Source organism: Onychostoma macrolepis, chromosome 19 (assembly GCF_012432095.1).
Source record: "Onychostoma macrolepis isolate SWU-2019 chromosome 19, ASM1243209v1, whole genome shotgun sequence".
Lineage (NCBI taxonomy): Eukaryota > Metazoa > Chordata > Actinopteri > Cypriniformes > Cyprinidae > Onychostoma > Onychostoma macrolepis.
Genome location: NC_081173.1, coordinates 30,395,005 through 30,408,394, shown reverse-complemented (window position 1 = coordinate 30,408,394; position 13,390 = coordinate 30,395,005). Strand labels below are relative to the sequence as shown.

Genomic DNA, 13,390 nt, shown 5'->3' with positions numbered 1-13,390 from the left:
TTTCCAATAAATCACCTTCTCTTCAGGTCTATTTCTGTTCATAGCATGCAGTAATGGATTTCATGTGTGCTAGAGAAGTAACTACTTTTTTTAAATATTTTTTTTAGATAATATCCTTTATCCATTTATGAGAAATAGTTAAACAGTATGCAGGAAATATCTTGTTTTCTGTATGAGAATTCTGCCAAAAATAGATATAACTCTTAGCCACGTTTAAAATACCCCCCCCTTTTGTACCAAACTTTTGTACCAGTTGTAGCTACCCGTGTCAGGTGAAGTTGAAATGTTTATCTTTAATGCTTTAAAATAGCCTTAAAAAAACATTTTTAAATGTTAAAATGTCTTATACTACGGGACCATTGAATGCTTGAATCTGATTGGCTGACGAATGTTCTAATGTGTAATTATTTTCAGGGAAACGCACGGCGAACGTAGTTCCAGGCAGCTCTTGACCGCATTACATGACCATATCACTTCGCCAAATGATTTCAGGGCCATTCCACCGAATGGGTGCCATTTGCTTTCAAAACTCTTAAAAAATATATTTCATTTTCTATCTTTTTTAAAGACTGAATCTAGTAATACACATATTTAACTATTCAAAATATGTATTGATCCATCTTGGGTAACTTTATTACATTTTTTACACAATTTGTAAGTGGAAGATGGATGCGTTTTTCTCAGTCCTGTTACCAAAACTCTAATGTCTTTTAAAAAGCATGTTTAAAAATATGTCAACAAATTCCTTCATTTTCTCCTCAGGCAGGTGTTTATTTTAAAGAAATGATTAGTTTAAAAATATATATATATATTTTATCATAAAAAAAGGTGAATTTCTTTATTTAAGTACACAAACCCATTATTTCCATTTTAAAGGTGATTCAAACCTCAAACTTATCAATTTTCTATGATGCAATTTACTAAACAATGGGATAAATTACGGACCAAATTTAATTAAAAAAATAGTGGTTTAACTTTACTTTTTAAAGAAAAAACTATTTACAGGAATGAAACTGGGTAACAGGAATGAGTATCCATTATTATACAGGTTTGACTACACATGTGAGGTGTTAATGCCCGCACTGATATAGTGAAAATGTTGAACATCGACTAGTGAGCTGATCTCACTGCTAAAAAAAAAAGGCCAAATCATGTTTCTATTTAAATCTAGTGGTCTGCAGAGGTTTTTGTTAGGGTTATGTTTAGGGGTAGGGAATGGATAATGAGATAAGATATAAATAACAAAAAAATAATAAATTAAATATCAAATTAAAATTATTTTCAGTTTTTCTGTGGATATTATTTTCTTATAGCGCAGCTCACACTCGAACGCCATTCCATATATGAGTCTAATACATAATTGCCACAGGACAGAAATTTCAAGTACATTTTCTGTCATACTTGCAGGAATGTAATATAAAACAACAATGCAGGAACAACCATAGACTTTCTCAGGGTAAAAGCATTGTCTCAGTGTGGATTGAAGGCCAAAACGTTGAGAAAAAGATGCATTTTCAAATTTATCTAGATTAATATGGATGTAGCCTATAATATTTACATTAATAAATCTGATGACACTACTCACTCCTGTTACTTTTACTCAGTTACTATATATAAGTATAGGATAAATGAGTACATGCTTAAAAATGCAACAACAAAGTGCGTCACGATGCCATAGAAGAACCTTTTTGGCTAAATGGTTCCATAAAGAACCTTTACATCTGAAGAACCTTCCTGTTTCACAAAAGGTTCTTTGTGGCGAAAGAAGGTTCTTCAGATTATAAAAAAGTAAGAAAGAGAAGGTTCTTTAAAGATTGAATGGTTCTTTGTGGATCCAAACATGGTTCTTCTATGGCATCGCTGTGAAGAACCTTTTGAAGCACCTTTATTTTTAAGAGTGTATATGAGTAACAGGACTGAAAGTAACAGGATTGAGATTTTAGGATAAAATTAGTAAATACATATGATCTAGCCACGTGGAATACAGTACATGCTAATATTATGAGAATACTCAGCAAATGATAGTGATTCACCAAAGATTTGTATTTTCAAAATAAACAAGTAACATCTAAGAAATAATTTAGGTAACAGAACTGTATACTTATAATGGCGCTCCCAGCCACCGTTACGATATCATCAAATATACAGAAAAGAAAATAAAACCACATGCTTTCGGTCATTTCATTGCCTTCAGAAGATCTAGATGTTGCAATATTATGTTGAAAATGTGTCTTGTGGAATTTTCTTTTTTGGGGGGGGGGGTTAGGGTAACAGGACTGAGTGAAAACCTGGGGACACGACTAAAATGTGTATTTTATCCAAAATATTATACATTTATTTTGAAATACAGTGGGTGGGGGGTGGAGTTATTTGATTACCTGCTGATTTTGTACGTTTGCCCACTGACAAAGAAATGATCAGTCAATGATTTTCATTCATTAAAATAGGTTTATTTGAACAGTGAGAGACAGAATAACAACAAAAAAGTCCAGAAAAACGCATTTCAAGAAAAGTTATAAATTAATTTGCATTTTAATGAGTGAAATAAATATTTGATCCCCTACCAGTCAGCAAGATTTCTGGCTCCCAGGTGTCTTACAGGTGAGGAGCTGAGATTAGGAGCACTCTTATAAAGGGAGTCTCAGCTTGTTACCTATATAACTCTCCACCATGGCCAAGACCAAAGAGCTGTCCAAGGATGTCAGGAACAAGATTGTAGACCTACACAAGGCTGGAATGGACTACAAGACCATCACCAAGCAGATCGGTGAGAAGGTGACAACAGTTGGTGCGATTATTCGCGAAGAAACACAAAATAACTGTCAATCTTCCTCAGACCGGGGCTCCATGCAAGATCTCACCTCGTGGAGTTTCAATGATCATGAGAATGGTACAAGTATTTCAACCTAATTCTCGTTAGATACCACTACCTTGAGTTCCTTCTCACATTTTAACTTAATATAATGTGTGTTGTCTTTCTTCATGTCCTCTAGAGCTTTGTATATACAGTTAATTGGTCTAAGGATCTGTTACCATTCTGAACGTTAATCAACAAAGTCTCAATTGCTGATGGGGTAGTTTTTAACATTTTCCAATTCGGATGTTTCAAAAAGAAAACTTCGAATTTGGAGATACCTATAAAAATCAGTCCTAGGGAGAGCAATAGAAGATTGCTCAAATGACAGAGTATGTTTTAAAAGAGATACTGTTGACAGTGAATTTAAATGAGGAAATGAATCAGTCATTCATAAATTACACGTGATCGTTTAGTTTTCTAATGTTTTTTTTAATTGTGAGAGGACCACAACCTTAAAACTTTAAAAAACAAAAAACAAAAAAAACATTAATTTTATCCAGAATCGTGCAGCTCTATTTTGCACACAGCTCTTAATGGAGCCCAGTTTTTATGTAGCCTCTTAAGTGTTGTTCATTGTATTCAGCTGCAACTAAATGTTTTGCAAAAAGAGACAAAGAATAAATATGTTTGATATCTAAATGCTTTACTTCATTCTTTTAACCACATTGGAATCGAAACTGGTAATCGATAAGAATCGGAATCGATAAGGAGAATCGGAATCGGAATTGATCAAATTTGAATGATACCCAACCCTACTCCAGTCCTCTACCAGTCCAATCCTTATGGTTTTTGGAAACCTCAGCCTGGCTCTTCTTTGCTTCCCATTGATTAAGGGCTTTTTTCTAGCTTTGACTTGCACCAAGGAGCGTGCACCTTACACCTTTTGAAGCGTCCTCGCCATGCACTTCACCCCAGCTGCCGTTTGCCATTCTTTTTGTAGGTCACTAGATTTAATCCTATGGTTGTTGAGTGACATTCAAATGAGTTGCCGGTCATCCTGGTCATTGGAGAGTTGTTTTCGCTGAATGGGAAATACAGTTAAGACCTGTAGACCAGGTATGATGAATAAAGGCTAGGAGTCAGAGATGCAATCAATCGAGGAAAAAAATACTGAAGAAATTAGTTCCCAGTTTCTTTAGCAGAAGTCAGCTTCAATACTCAGCAAGGAGTTTGTAGGCCGCTCTGCTCATCCATTAAATAAAGCAGCAGTTATACTCTAACAGAAATCAGTAAGCTACGTCATTACATCATGTTTCAGGATTCTGATTGGCTAAAGCATAGATAAACTTGGAACATCTTCAAATAATAGCAGTCAGCAGTATATCTTCATTGATTATCAGCATGACATAAGGGGGTTCAAGGTTTAGGTACAACGTGACCCTCCTAGGTCACAGAAAAGCATCTTGATCAGTCTGGTTGTCTTAATATGGTCATTCAAATAACCTATATGCTAAATGTTCACCTTACGGGAACCATCTCTTCCTGAGACATACACACACACACACACACACACACACACATACGCGCATACACTCTCATACACACACACATCGATGTATCTTATAAGTGTTGTTCTGTGATTGTAGAGATTCATGTTCTTCAGAGAATAATTGGCTGTGAACTGGAGAAATTTCCTAATGGATCAGTGAATCTGAGAGCCTCTTATGAATATGGATTTGATGGAGAGGATTTTATTGCCTTTAAATCTGACACTATGCAGTGGATTGATAAAAACCCCAAAGCTAAATAAACCAAAATGAAATGGGATCAGCAAACAGGACGCAACAAACTCCTCAAGCACTACCTCAAGACCTGCATGAACTGGATCTCCACACTTAATTGTTCAAAAAGCAGTAAGTTCTGATCGGATCATTTTAATGAATAAATGGAGTTTCTAATTTGGGTCTTTATTGATGCAGAGATGATTTATCATCATTCAATAACAATTAAATACTGGTGAATTATAAATGTTCCCATTTGATTGTTGGGATGTTGGTTTGAGTTCTTCTTCCTATCCTTTTTGTTGTAAGCGTTTTGAATGAGTGGGGTTTTTTTTGGCTCTCCATGTGCAGTTCAGTCTTTCTCTGCTTGGGTTGGACTCTGCTCTTTAGATTTGTCTTGTCATTGGTGTGCTTAGCTTGGTTTTAACTTTTGGATTGGTATAAGGATCTGCTCCTGCCCCTGTTGTTTATGGTTGCTTCCTCAGATGGATCTCCTGGTTCAGACTCTTCACTGCCGCTCTGCCAATCGGGACTCTGCTTTGCCAGCTGGCGACCTTCTTTACTCTTAATTGCTCTCCCTTGACATTGGGAAACACTTTCAGTTTGATCTAAGTTCTGAAAACCTTTTAAGATTTTGTCCATATAGGCAATGGTTTTCTCTACAGTTATAAGATTTGTGTGTTTGCATCAGGGAATTTGACTCTTGATATATGATAGCAATGATAGATGTGGGGAGTAACCTGTTTCTCAGTTAACTTGTAGTGATTTGTCTCACACTGGGTCAACTAATGAAGTTAGATAATGGATTATGCATAAAACGTTTGGTTAAAGTGCAAGCACATGCAGAGGACTTTGGGGGCTAAAGCCCTTTTTCCCAAAATTAAATGCCTCTCTGGCAACAGTTATCAACAGTATTGGGGCACAGTAAAACCTCCAGTGTTAAATCAACACTCCCAGTGTATATATAATCCACACTCAGAGTGTTAAAAAAGAAACACTGAGTCAGTGTTAAAGTTAATGAGAAAATTAGTGTAGTAATTGAGTGATGATTGAGCATTAATGAAGAACACCTGCTGTTAACAAACTGAATCACTGAAAGAAAGAGAAAGAAGAACAGAAAAAAAGAGACGAGATGAGCAGAAATACAAGAACTACAACTGACTTCAGCCACAGCCTCAGATGAAATCAACACTAGATAAAAGAAGACATTAAATCTCTCAAGATCTCAGCAGAGGATGATTAAACAACTCCATAAACATCATCACCAGCTTCACACGTTAGATTGACTTTAGATGTTGATGTTTTAGTTTTGTTTGAATTACCATTATCGAGGTCAGTGTTTGCTTTAGTTGGGCTCTTGACCCTTGACTTAAAACATTACAATTACTTTGGCTGCCATAACCGCGTGTTTGTTTAGACATGATAGCTATGGCGAAAAGAAAAAAAGCCAAGCGAAAGTGTGATCAGGAGTTGGTTATGTTACTAAAGATCCATGTTGCAGTGCATTCTGGGAGCACCAATCAAAACTCATCCATGGCTCCCAGCATGCAATGCGACATGAATAAATTATGCAGCTGTCTTAGTATTTTCTTTTATTCTTACTATTTCCTTTTGTTTTGCTATTTTGTTGTGACTTTTAGTAGCGTGTTTTGTGATGTTCACAGATCTTTTTATCTGAATTTGTTGATTATCACCATTGTTGAGATTCATACACTGAGTCTTGATGTCTGTATGATAATGCAGTCTTAACCTTTTAGTGCCGATTTGCTTTTAAAAGTCTTTCAAATTAATCTTAAAACTGATGGATCAAGCTTTATATTTTATGCAATCAAAATAAAAACAAAAGTAATCAATCGACGACATGCTTTGAATGAAGTCAGTTACAGAAATCACTAAATGCTGGTGATTTCTTTATAGAAGTCTAACCATCAACACCCGAATGCCATAACTAACATGTCTAAACAAACATGCAGTTATAGCAGCCAAAGAAACTATAATGTTTTAAGTCAAGGGTCGAGAGCCCAACTAAAGCAAACACTAACCTCGATAATGGTAATTTAAACAAAACTAAAGCATCAACATCTAAAGTCAATCTGGTTAGTAACGTGTGAAGCTGGTGATGCTGTTTATGTTATTCTTGAGAGATTTAATGTCTTCTTTTATCTTGTGTTGATTTCATCTGAGGCTGTGGCTGAAGTCAGTTGTAGTTCTTGTATTTCTGCTCATCTCGTCTCTTTTTTTCTGTTCTTCTTTCTCTTTCTTTCAGTGATTCAGTTTGTTAACAGCAGGTGTTCTTCACTAATGCTCAATCATCACTCAATTACTAAACTAATTATCTCATTAACTTTAACACTGCTTCAGTGTTACTTTTTTAACACTCTGAGTGTGGATTATATATACACTGGGAGTGTTGATTTAACACTGGAGGTTTTACTGTGTAGGACAAAATGGACCTTTGCATCTTGCAATCTCAGTGAAAATGAGGGTTTGTCAGATAATTAAGGAAATTAGCACCAATAACTTGTACACTGTAAAAAAAAAGTTGAGCCAACTTAAAATTTTAAGGCAACCAGCTTCAGCAGATTTTTGAGTTTGCTCAGCTTATTTTTTTTTGGGAGATTCTCTAATTTTTGTTGTATAAACTTAAAATGACAAGTTGAGAAAACTCACAAATCTGCTGAAGCTGGTTGCCTTAAAATTTTAAGTTGGCTCAACTTTTTTCTTTTTTTTTTTTTTTTTTACAGTGTAGGTATCTGAAAGTGTTCTCTAATATTGATCAGGGTTATTTTTTTCAAATATCTCATTTAAGTTTATTATACTGTGCTGCAAAATACAATTAATTTATTAAATATGCTTAAAAACTGGCCTTCACATCCTGCTAGGATAAATGCAAATAGGAGTGGGCATCTACACTGAAATTCAGGAAATTGTAGGTTGTTCTCTAATTTTGATCTCCACTGTACTTTCGTGATGTTTTAGTTCATTAACAACAAATCAATGTTAGTTCGATAACCCTGTCTCCACCCATGTAGGCTTTCATCAACATTTTATGAATTGTCAACCTCAATAAAGATGATGGTTTGGATGAAAACTCAAAAATGTCACCTTGCTGCATTTACCCAATTTCTTGTTGCTACAATTCTGTAAGACCTATTTTTCTTTTGTACAACACAAAAAAGTGTTGTTGTTTAAATAATATGAACACCTTTTCTTCACAACAGACATAACCAAATCGTTTTGAAATATTTATTTGTTAATTTCATTATGATTCCATGCTTCTTTCTTCTCCAGATTCACCAGATGTAAATGTCTTTATGAGGAAAGCTTCCGATGATCACAGTAAGCTGGTTCTGAGCTGTCTGGCCACTGGTTTCTACCCCAGAGATATTGAGATGAACATCAGATTGGATGGAAGTAAACTTGAGGGAAAAATATCATCTGAAATCAGACCAAATAATGATGAAACCTTTCAGATGAGAACCACTGTGGAGATTGACAGAAATCACAAAGGATCTTATGACTGTTTTGTCATTCACAGCAATCTGACAGAACCAGTTTCAGTAGAATGGGGTAAATAAGTTGTAATGAGAACATACTGATTGAGGGAGTTTTTTTTTTTTTATCACACAATTATATTGGTGCCTCTCAATTCATTTCAAGAGTTCATAAAATGTATTTAAAAATACATTTATAATGATTTAGTTTTTATATATTTTTATTTTTATTCTGCAGATGGAAAATGTTTTGACTGTAAAATGGAATATACATGGATTGTTAAAGCAGTAGCAGCAGCAACAGCACTAGGTCTAGTTCTAGTCCTCATTTTGATTGGTTACTGCACCAGCAAATGGAAAAAGCCAAATGGTGAGTTCTAAATATGCAACGATCTTTCTTTAAATATCTTTTTATTTTTGTAAATATCCTTGTTTTAAAGACATTTTAACAGTATGAACCAGGGATGGGCAGTTTTGGCTTTATATACCATGTGGCAGTAGAAATATTTAATTTATAGAGAATTTGATCATGAGATTTGATGAATACTTTTTAATCAAATATGCATGCAGTTATGCAGTTAAATAAGAAATTTTGAGATTTAATGCATTTAATTTACAAAACAGGATATAGCTCATTAGAATCTGCTTTATCTTTTCTAGCTTGGAGGGCAATGACACCAGAGAACGCTATTATGATGAAAGAAACATATAATTATTTTCTCCACACACAGGTATCTCACATTTATTGTGTTTCTCTGTGCCGAGAATCTTAATTCAGTCCAAAGCAACATACAGTAAACCCTGCAGATACCAGTTGATAGATAAATGATGAAATGTGAAAAGTGTGATTTCTAGACCTGGAAAAATCATGGAAATTAAAATTTAAAATATTTTGGAAAACTCTTAATAAATCAAAATTTTTCTAGTGATGTTAAGGTCTAAAATATTATAGTGTAAAAACTGCAATTTGAAGGGGAAAAAAAATAAAAATCCCCATAATCACAAATGAAAAAATGGTGACTATTACATTTTTTTTTACATTTTAAATCATGCTGCAATGCATGCTGGGTACTAGCATAGTACAAAACTCATCCATGGATCCCAGCATGCATTGCAGCATGATTAAAAAAAAAAAAATGTAATAGTCACCATTGTTGAGGTTCACAAGCTGACTCTTGATGTCTGTGTGAATCTAATTGCTCCCATAGATTAAAACTTTTTTTGTGGACAAACTGCTTTGAAAGTCCTTTATATCAACTGACTGTCACAGAACCAGTGGCTCTTAGAAACACTTTTACTGTAATCAATACAACATCCATTGAGTCAGAGATTAGACACACAAACACGTCCACGTTAACGCTAAAATGAGATCAGTTCACTAACGAATGATCGTCATTATAAACAAATAACAACCAACTACTGATTATTTTCTCTAGGCTTTTGATTTGTAACAAATATGTTGGAAGAACACATGGTTACAACAGCCAGAGAAAAAGAGGAAACAGAACAGCTAACACAGAAGTCAAGGGTCAAGAGCCCAACTAAAGCAGACACTGATCTCTAACATGGTTACTTCAAATGAAACAATAAATCAACATCTAAACCTGAGTTAATTCTCAATAAGATCTTCTGTAGATGTCTGACAGAAATAAAGTCAGTCTGGTTATTAATAAGTGGAGCTGGTGACGCTGTTTGTGGGGTTGTTTAATCAGATCTTGAGATTTAATGTATTTTATTTCAGTTGATTTCATCTAAGCATGTGTCTAAAGTCAGTTGTTGTTCTTGTGTTTCTCTTTCTGTCAGTGATTGTGTTTGTTAACAGCAGGTGTTCATCACTAATGCTCAATCAGCACTTAATTAATCACTTAATTACTTAACTGCAAGTTTTAAAACTTACATGGTTTAAGCCAAAGGGAATTGGTTTACCCAAACGATTTGAGTTAACGTGACTAGTCGGGTTTTACAGTGAACTTGTCATTTTAAATTTTTAAAGTGTTATTGTTCATTGCACTTTAGTCTATTCAGCTTTATTCTTAGTTAAAACAACTTCACAATTTAAGTTCACAAAACGTAAATGATGTTTATTGCACTTGTTTTTGTAAGTCCTGTCAACTTTATTGTCAGTTAAGACAACTTCACAATTTAAGTCCACATAACTTGACATTTTAAGGCATTTTAAGTTTGTTGCCTTAAAAATTTAAGTTGGCTCAACTTTCTTTTTTTTTTAACAGTGTAGGCCTGAAGTTCAGTAAACTCAAAAAAGCTTTGCAGCTGGTTGCTTCATTTTTTTAAGTTAACTCAACTTTTTATTTTTTACAGTGTATGACAAGATGTTTCGTCCCAGTAAAGGTGTTTTCATTGTTGTTTGTGTTTTATGTTCCACAGAGAGACACCATTTCTTCTACAGATTTATAGTCCTGAGCAAAGCAGAGAATTTCCCAGATTTCACTGCTGAGGCTGTGGCTGATGACAGACGGATGAAACACTACAATACTGAAGTTGAAGACTGGAAAAGAGTCAATCTGTTTGAATATGACAGGATTGAACCTCTTCCAGAACCATATGAGCCTAGAGACTGGTACAAAGATCAGCTAAAGATTGTGTCAAACTGCACACAGTGTTCTGGTGAGCCTAATGCTTTTCTTAAATCAGTTATCAGGCATGTTATAAAACGTCTTGTTGCATATATCTTTTTACTGTAAGCTTCTAAAGCATTTTTTTCTGTGATTGTAGATGTACTCCAGAGAATAATTGGCTGTAAACTGGAGAAATTTCCTAATGGAACAGTGATGAATCTGACTGTCTTTGATGAATATGGATTTGATGAAAATTATCTTATGGCCTTTAATTATGACACTCTGCAGTGGATTGATAAAAGTCCAAAAGCAAAAGAAATCAAAAAGGATTGGGATCGTCACACAGAACGCAAACAGTACTTGTACAAATACCTCAATGACTGCATGGACTGGATCTCCAAATTTAACAACACAAATAAGAGTGAGCTCTGATCAGTTCACTTTTTTAATTAGCTCCTGTCACCGTGCGTGTTTGTGAGATTATTTCTAATTCTGTTTCACTTCAAAGGCAATTTCATTCAGTGACAAATAAATGCTAGTGAGTTAAGTGAGGGATAATGTACATCCAGCCGGTTGTTATGAACCTGACAGGGTGATCAGGACCCTGACTGAAGCACTTATTATACAGATACTTGCCACATAAGTAAATAATTAGACAAAACATATTGATTAGAGTTTACATATTTTATTAGCTCTTCAAACACAAACATCCACAAACCGTTCCTAACAAGTGGCTTTGAGCCTAGATGAAGCTCAGAGAAGATGGACATTTAAATGCATAGTGTATAGTCATATGACAAATTATACAGCTCTTCACCACATACATAAAAACAAGGACATAAAATGTTGTTTAAAAAGCATTTTAAACTCTTATTATTATTATTATTATTATTAAATCCATTACAGTGTACAACACAATCATTCGAGCAACAAGACAAACTCTTCAACAATATTACTGCAGACCTACTATTAATTCTGAAGTCCTCCTGTTTTACAGTAAACATAGTTTATAACCAACCTGGTCTCATAGCATTTACGTACCTGGGTGCACTTTTTAGCGTGCCATGAAATACGTACCAATAAGTACATATCACCAGAGGTGGGTAGTCCAGGGGCCAAAGAGTAAAAGTCCTGCCATATTTTTGTCTTGGTTTAAATCTCTCTGGTTTATTAAAAACATTTAACTGTTACAGACCTGAAAAAAAAAAAGCATGTTAAGCAAATACCACCATAATGCTATGATATTAAGAAAAAAAAACCTGTTTGGGATCAGGCTTTTAGACATGAACATTTATCATATCATCCTCAACAGTGGTGACAATAATTATTCATATTGCATTGCATGATGGGAGTTTTTCATGCATTGCAGCATAAAGCATTTTGTTGATTGTCACCATTGTTGAGATTCACATGCTCGTTCTTGATGACTGTGTGTGTCTATATACTGCTGGAGTTCAAATTTTTATATGCGTTACATAGATTTAAAATTAACTCATTGTAACTAATAGATAAACACTTTCTTTGCATGCTGTAGTTTCACAGGGTTGACTACACAAAACCTGAATATATAAATGAAAGAAAAAAGTTACTCCAGATATAATCAAACCAGCGCGCCTCTCTCTCTCTCTCTCTCCAATTCAATGAGTGCTTTATTGGCATGACAAAAACTATACATTTGTATTGTCAAAGCAATTGCAGCTGGGCTGCTTACAAATAGTGCATATATGTATTAACAAAGAGAGAAAAAAAATAGTAATAATATATAAAAAGTATTAAGCATGTAATGCAAAATTAATTTCTAATGTATGTAAGTATATAAACTAGAAAAAATAAATAAATAAGATCAGGGATTAGACAAATCTACAGAAGCAAAATGTACATCGAAGTAATATAGCAGAGTAATATGGTTTAATATAATCTAGATGAGCTGGAAACTTCAGATCAGGGCAGACTGAGTGTTTTCTCTTCTGTGGTGACAGGCAGACACATATTGAGCAGCAAACACACAGCAGTTCTTGTGTTCTCCTCACAGATACGGCATCTTCTCCTGGTCTGAGAGAGTTTTAAATGTGGGATGGATCTGCTGTATTTTATCAGAGAACACTGTCCGTATGTCGGTGTATTTGGAGCATTCTGTGAGGAAGTGCAGCTCTGTTTCCATCTGATGCAGATCACAGTGTGAACACAATCTCTGCTCCGGGTCAGCCATGTTTTTCTGTGTCTGCCCGTCTCTATCATCAGCTTGTGTCCGCTGAGTCTGTATCTCGTCAACGTGCTTCTGAGTTTCTTATCTGACACTGTGTACAGATACTCTGCCATACTGTACTCTCTCTTTAGGGCCGAATAGCATTGCATCTTACTCTGCTGTTGTGTTTGTGTTTGCCAATGAGTGATGTAATTCTGTTTGATTTGTGCAGTAATCTGATAGATTCTGATATTGTGATTCAGAGCATCAGCAGATGTTAGTGAAGCATCAGGACTGAAGCTCTGGATCAGCTGAGGGAAGGGTTGCTTTCTTTGCTCGTCTCTTGGTATTGCAGGGCTTTATAATGATATGATTGGGGTCACTGAGTTTCAGATGTTTCCAGAATTTAATTGCCCTTTTTGTGTCTTTATGATTAGAGGATATTTGCCTAATTCTGCCCTGCATCGTTATTTGTTGTGTGTAATATCGTGTAACATAGTTTTACAGAGTTCTGCATGCAGGGTCTCAATTGGATGTTTTTCCCATTTGGTGAGATC

At 34.9% G+C, this 13,390-nt stretch overlaps 2 protein-coding genes across 2 annotated transcripts; both read left to right on the top strand.

Moving 5' to 3' along the window:
* Nucleotides 1-2,736: 2,736 nt before the first annotated feature.
* LOC131525181 (beta-2-microglobulin-like) lies at nt 2,737-8,156 on the top strand. The gene is given in 3 exon segments (XM_058752550.1): nt 2,737-2,767; nt 4,444-4,710; nt 7,870-8,156. Coding segments are annotated over 3 exon segments (585 nt in total).
* A 177-nt stretch (nt 8,157-8,333) lies between these two features.
* LOC131525179 (major histocompatibility complex class I-related gene protein-like) lies at nt 8,334-11,157 on the top strand. The gene is made up of 3 exons (XM_058752549.1): nt 8,334-8,442; nt 10,458-10,697; nt 10,806-11,157. The coding sequence occupies exons 1-3, from the start codon at nt 8,334-8,336 to the stop codon at nt 11,078-11,080; spliced, it is 624 nt and encodes a 207-aa protein (XP_058608532.1). The 3' UTR covers nt 11,081-11,157.
* Nucleotides 11,158-13,390: the final 2,233 nt, after the last annotated feature.

What these genes read in the sequence shown, in the direction of transcription:
- LOC131525179 (XM_058752549.1), top strand. Translation starts at nt 8,334, where the DNA reads ATGGAATATACATGGATTGTTAAAGCAGTAGCAGCAGCAACAGCACTA. An exon ending in CAAATGGAAAAAGCCAAATG is followed by an intron (nt 8,443 to 10,457) that starts GTGAGTTCTAAA and finishes TATGTTCCACAG; the next exon opens with AGAGACACCATTTCTTCTAC. An exon ending in AAACTGCACACAGTGTTCTG is followed by an intron (nt 10,698 to 10,805) that starts GTGAGCCTAATG and finishes CTGTGATTGTAG; the next exon opens with ATGTACTCCAGAGAATAATT.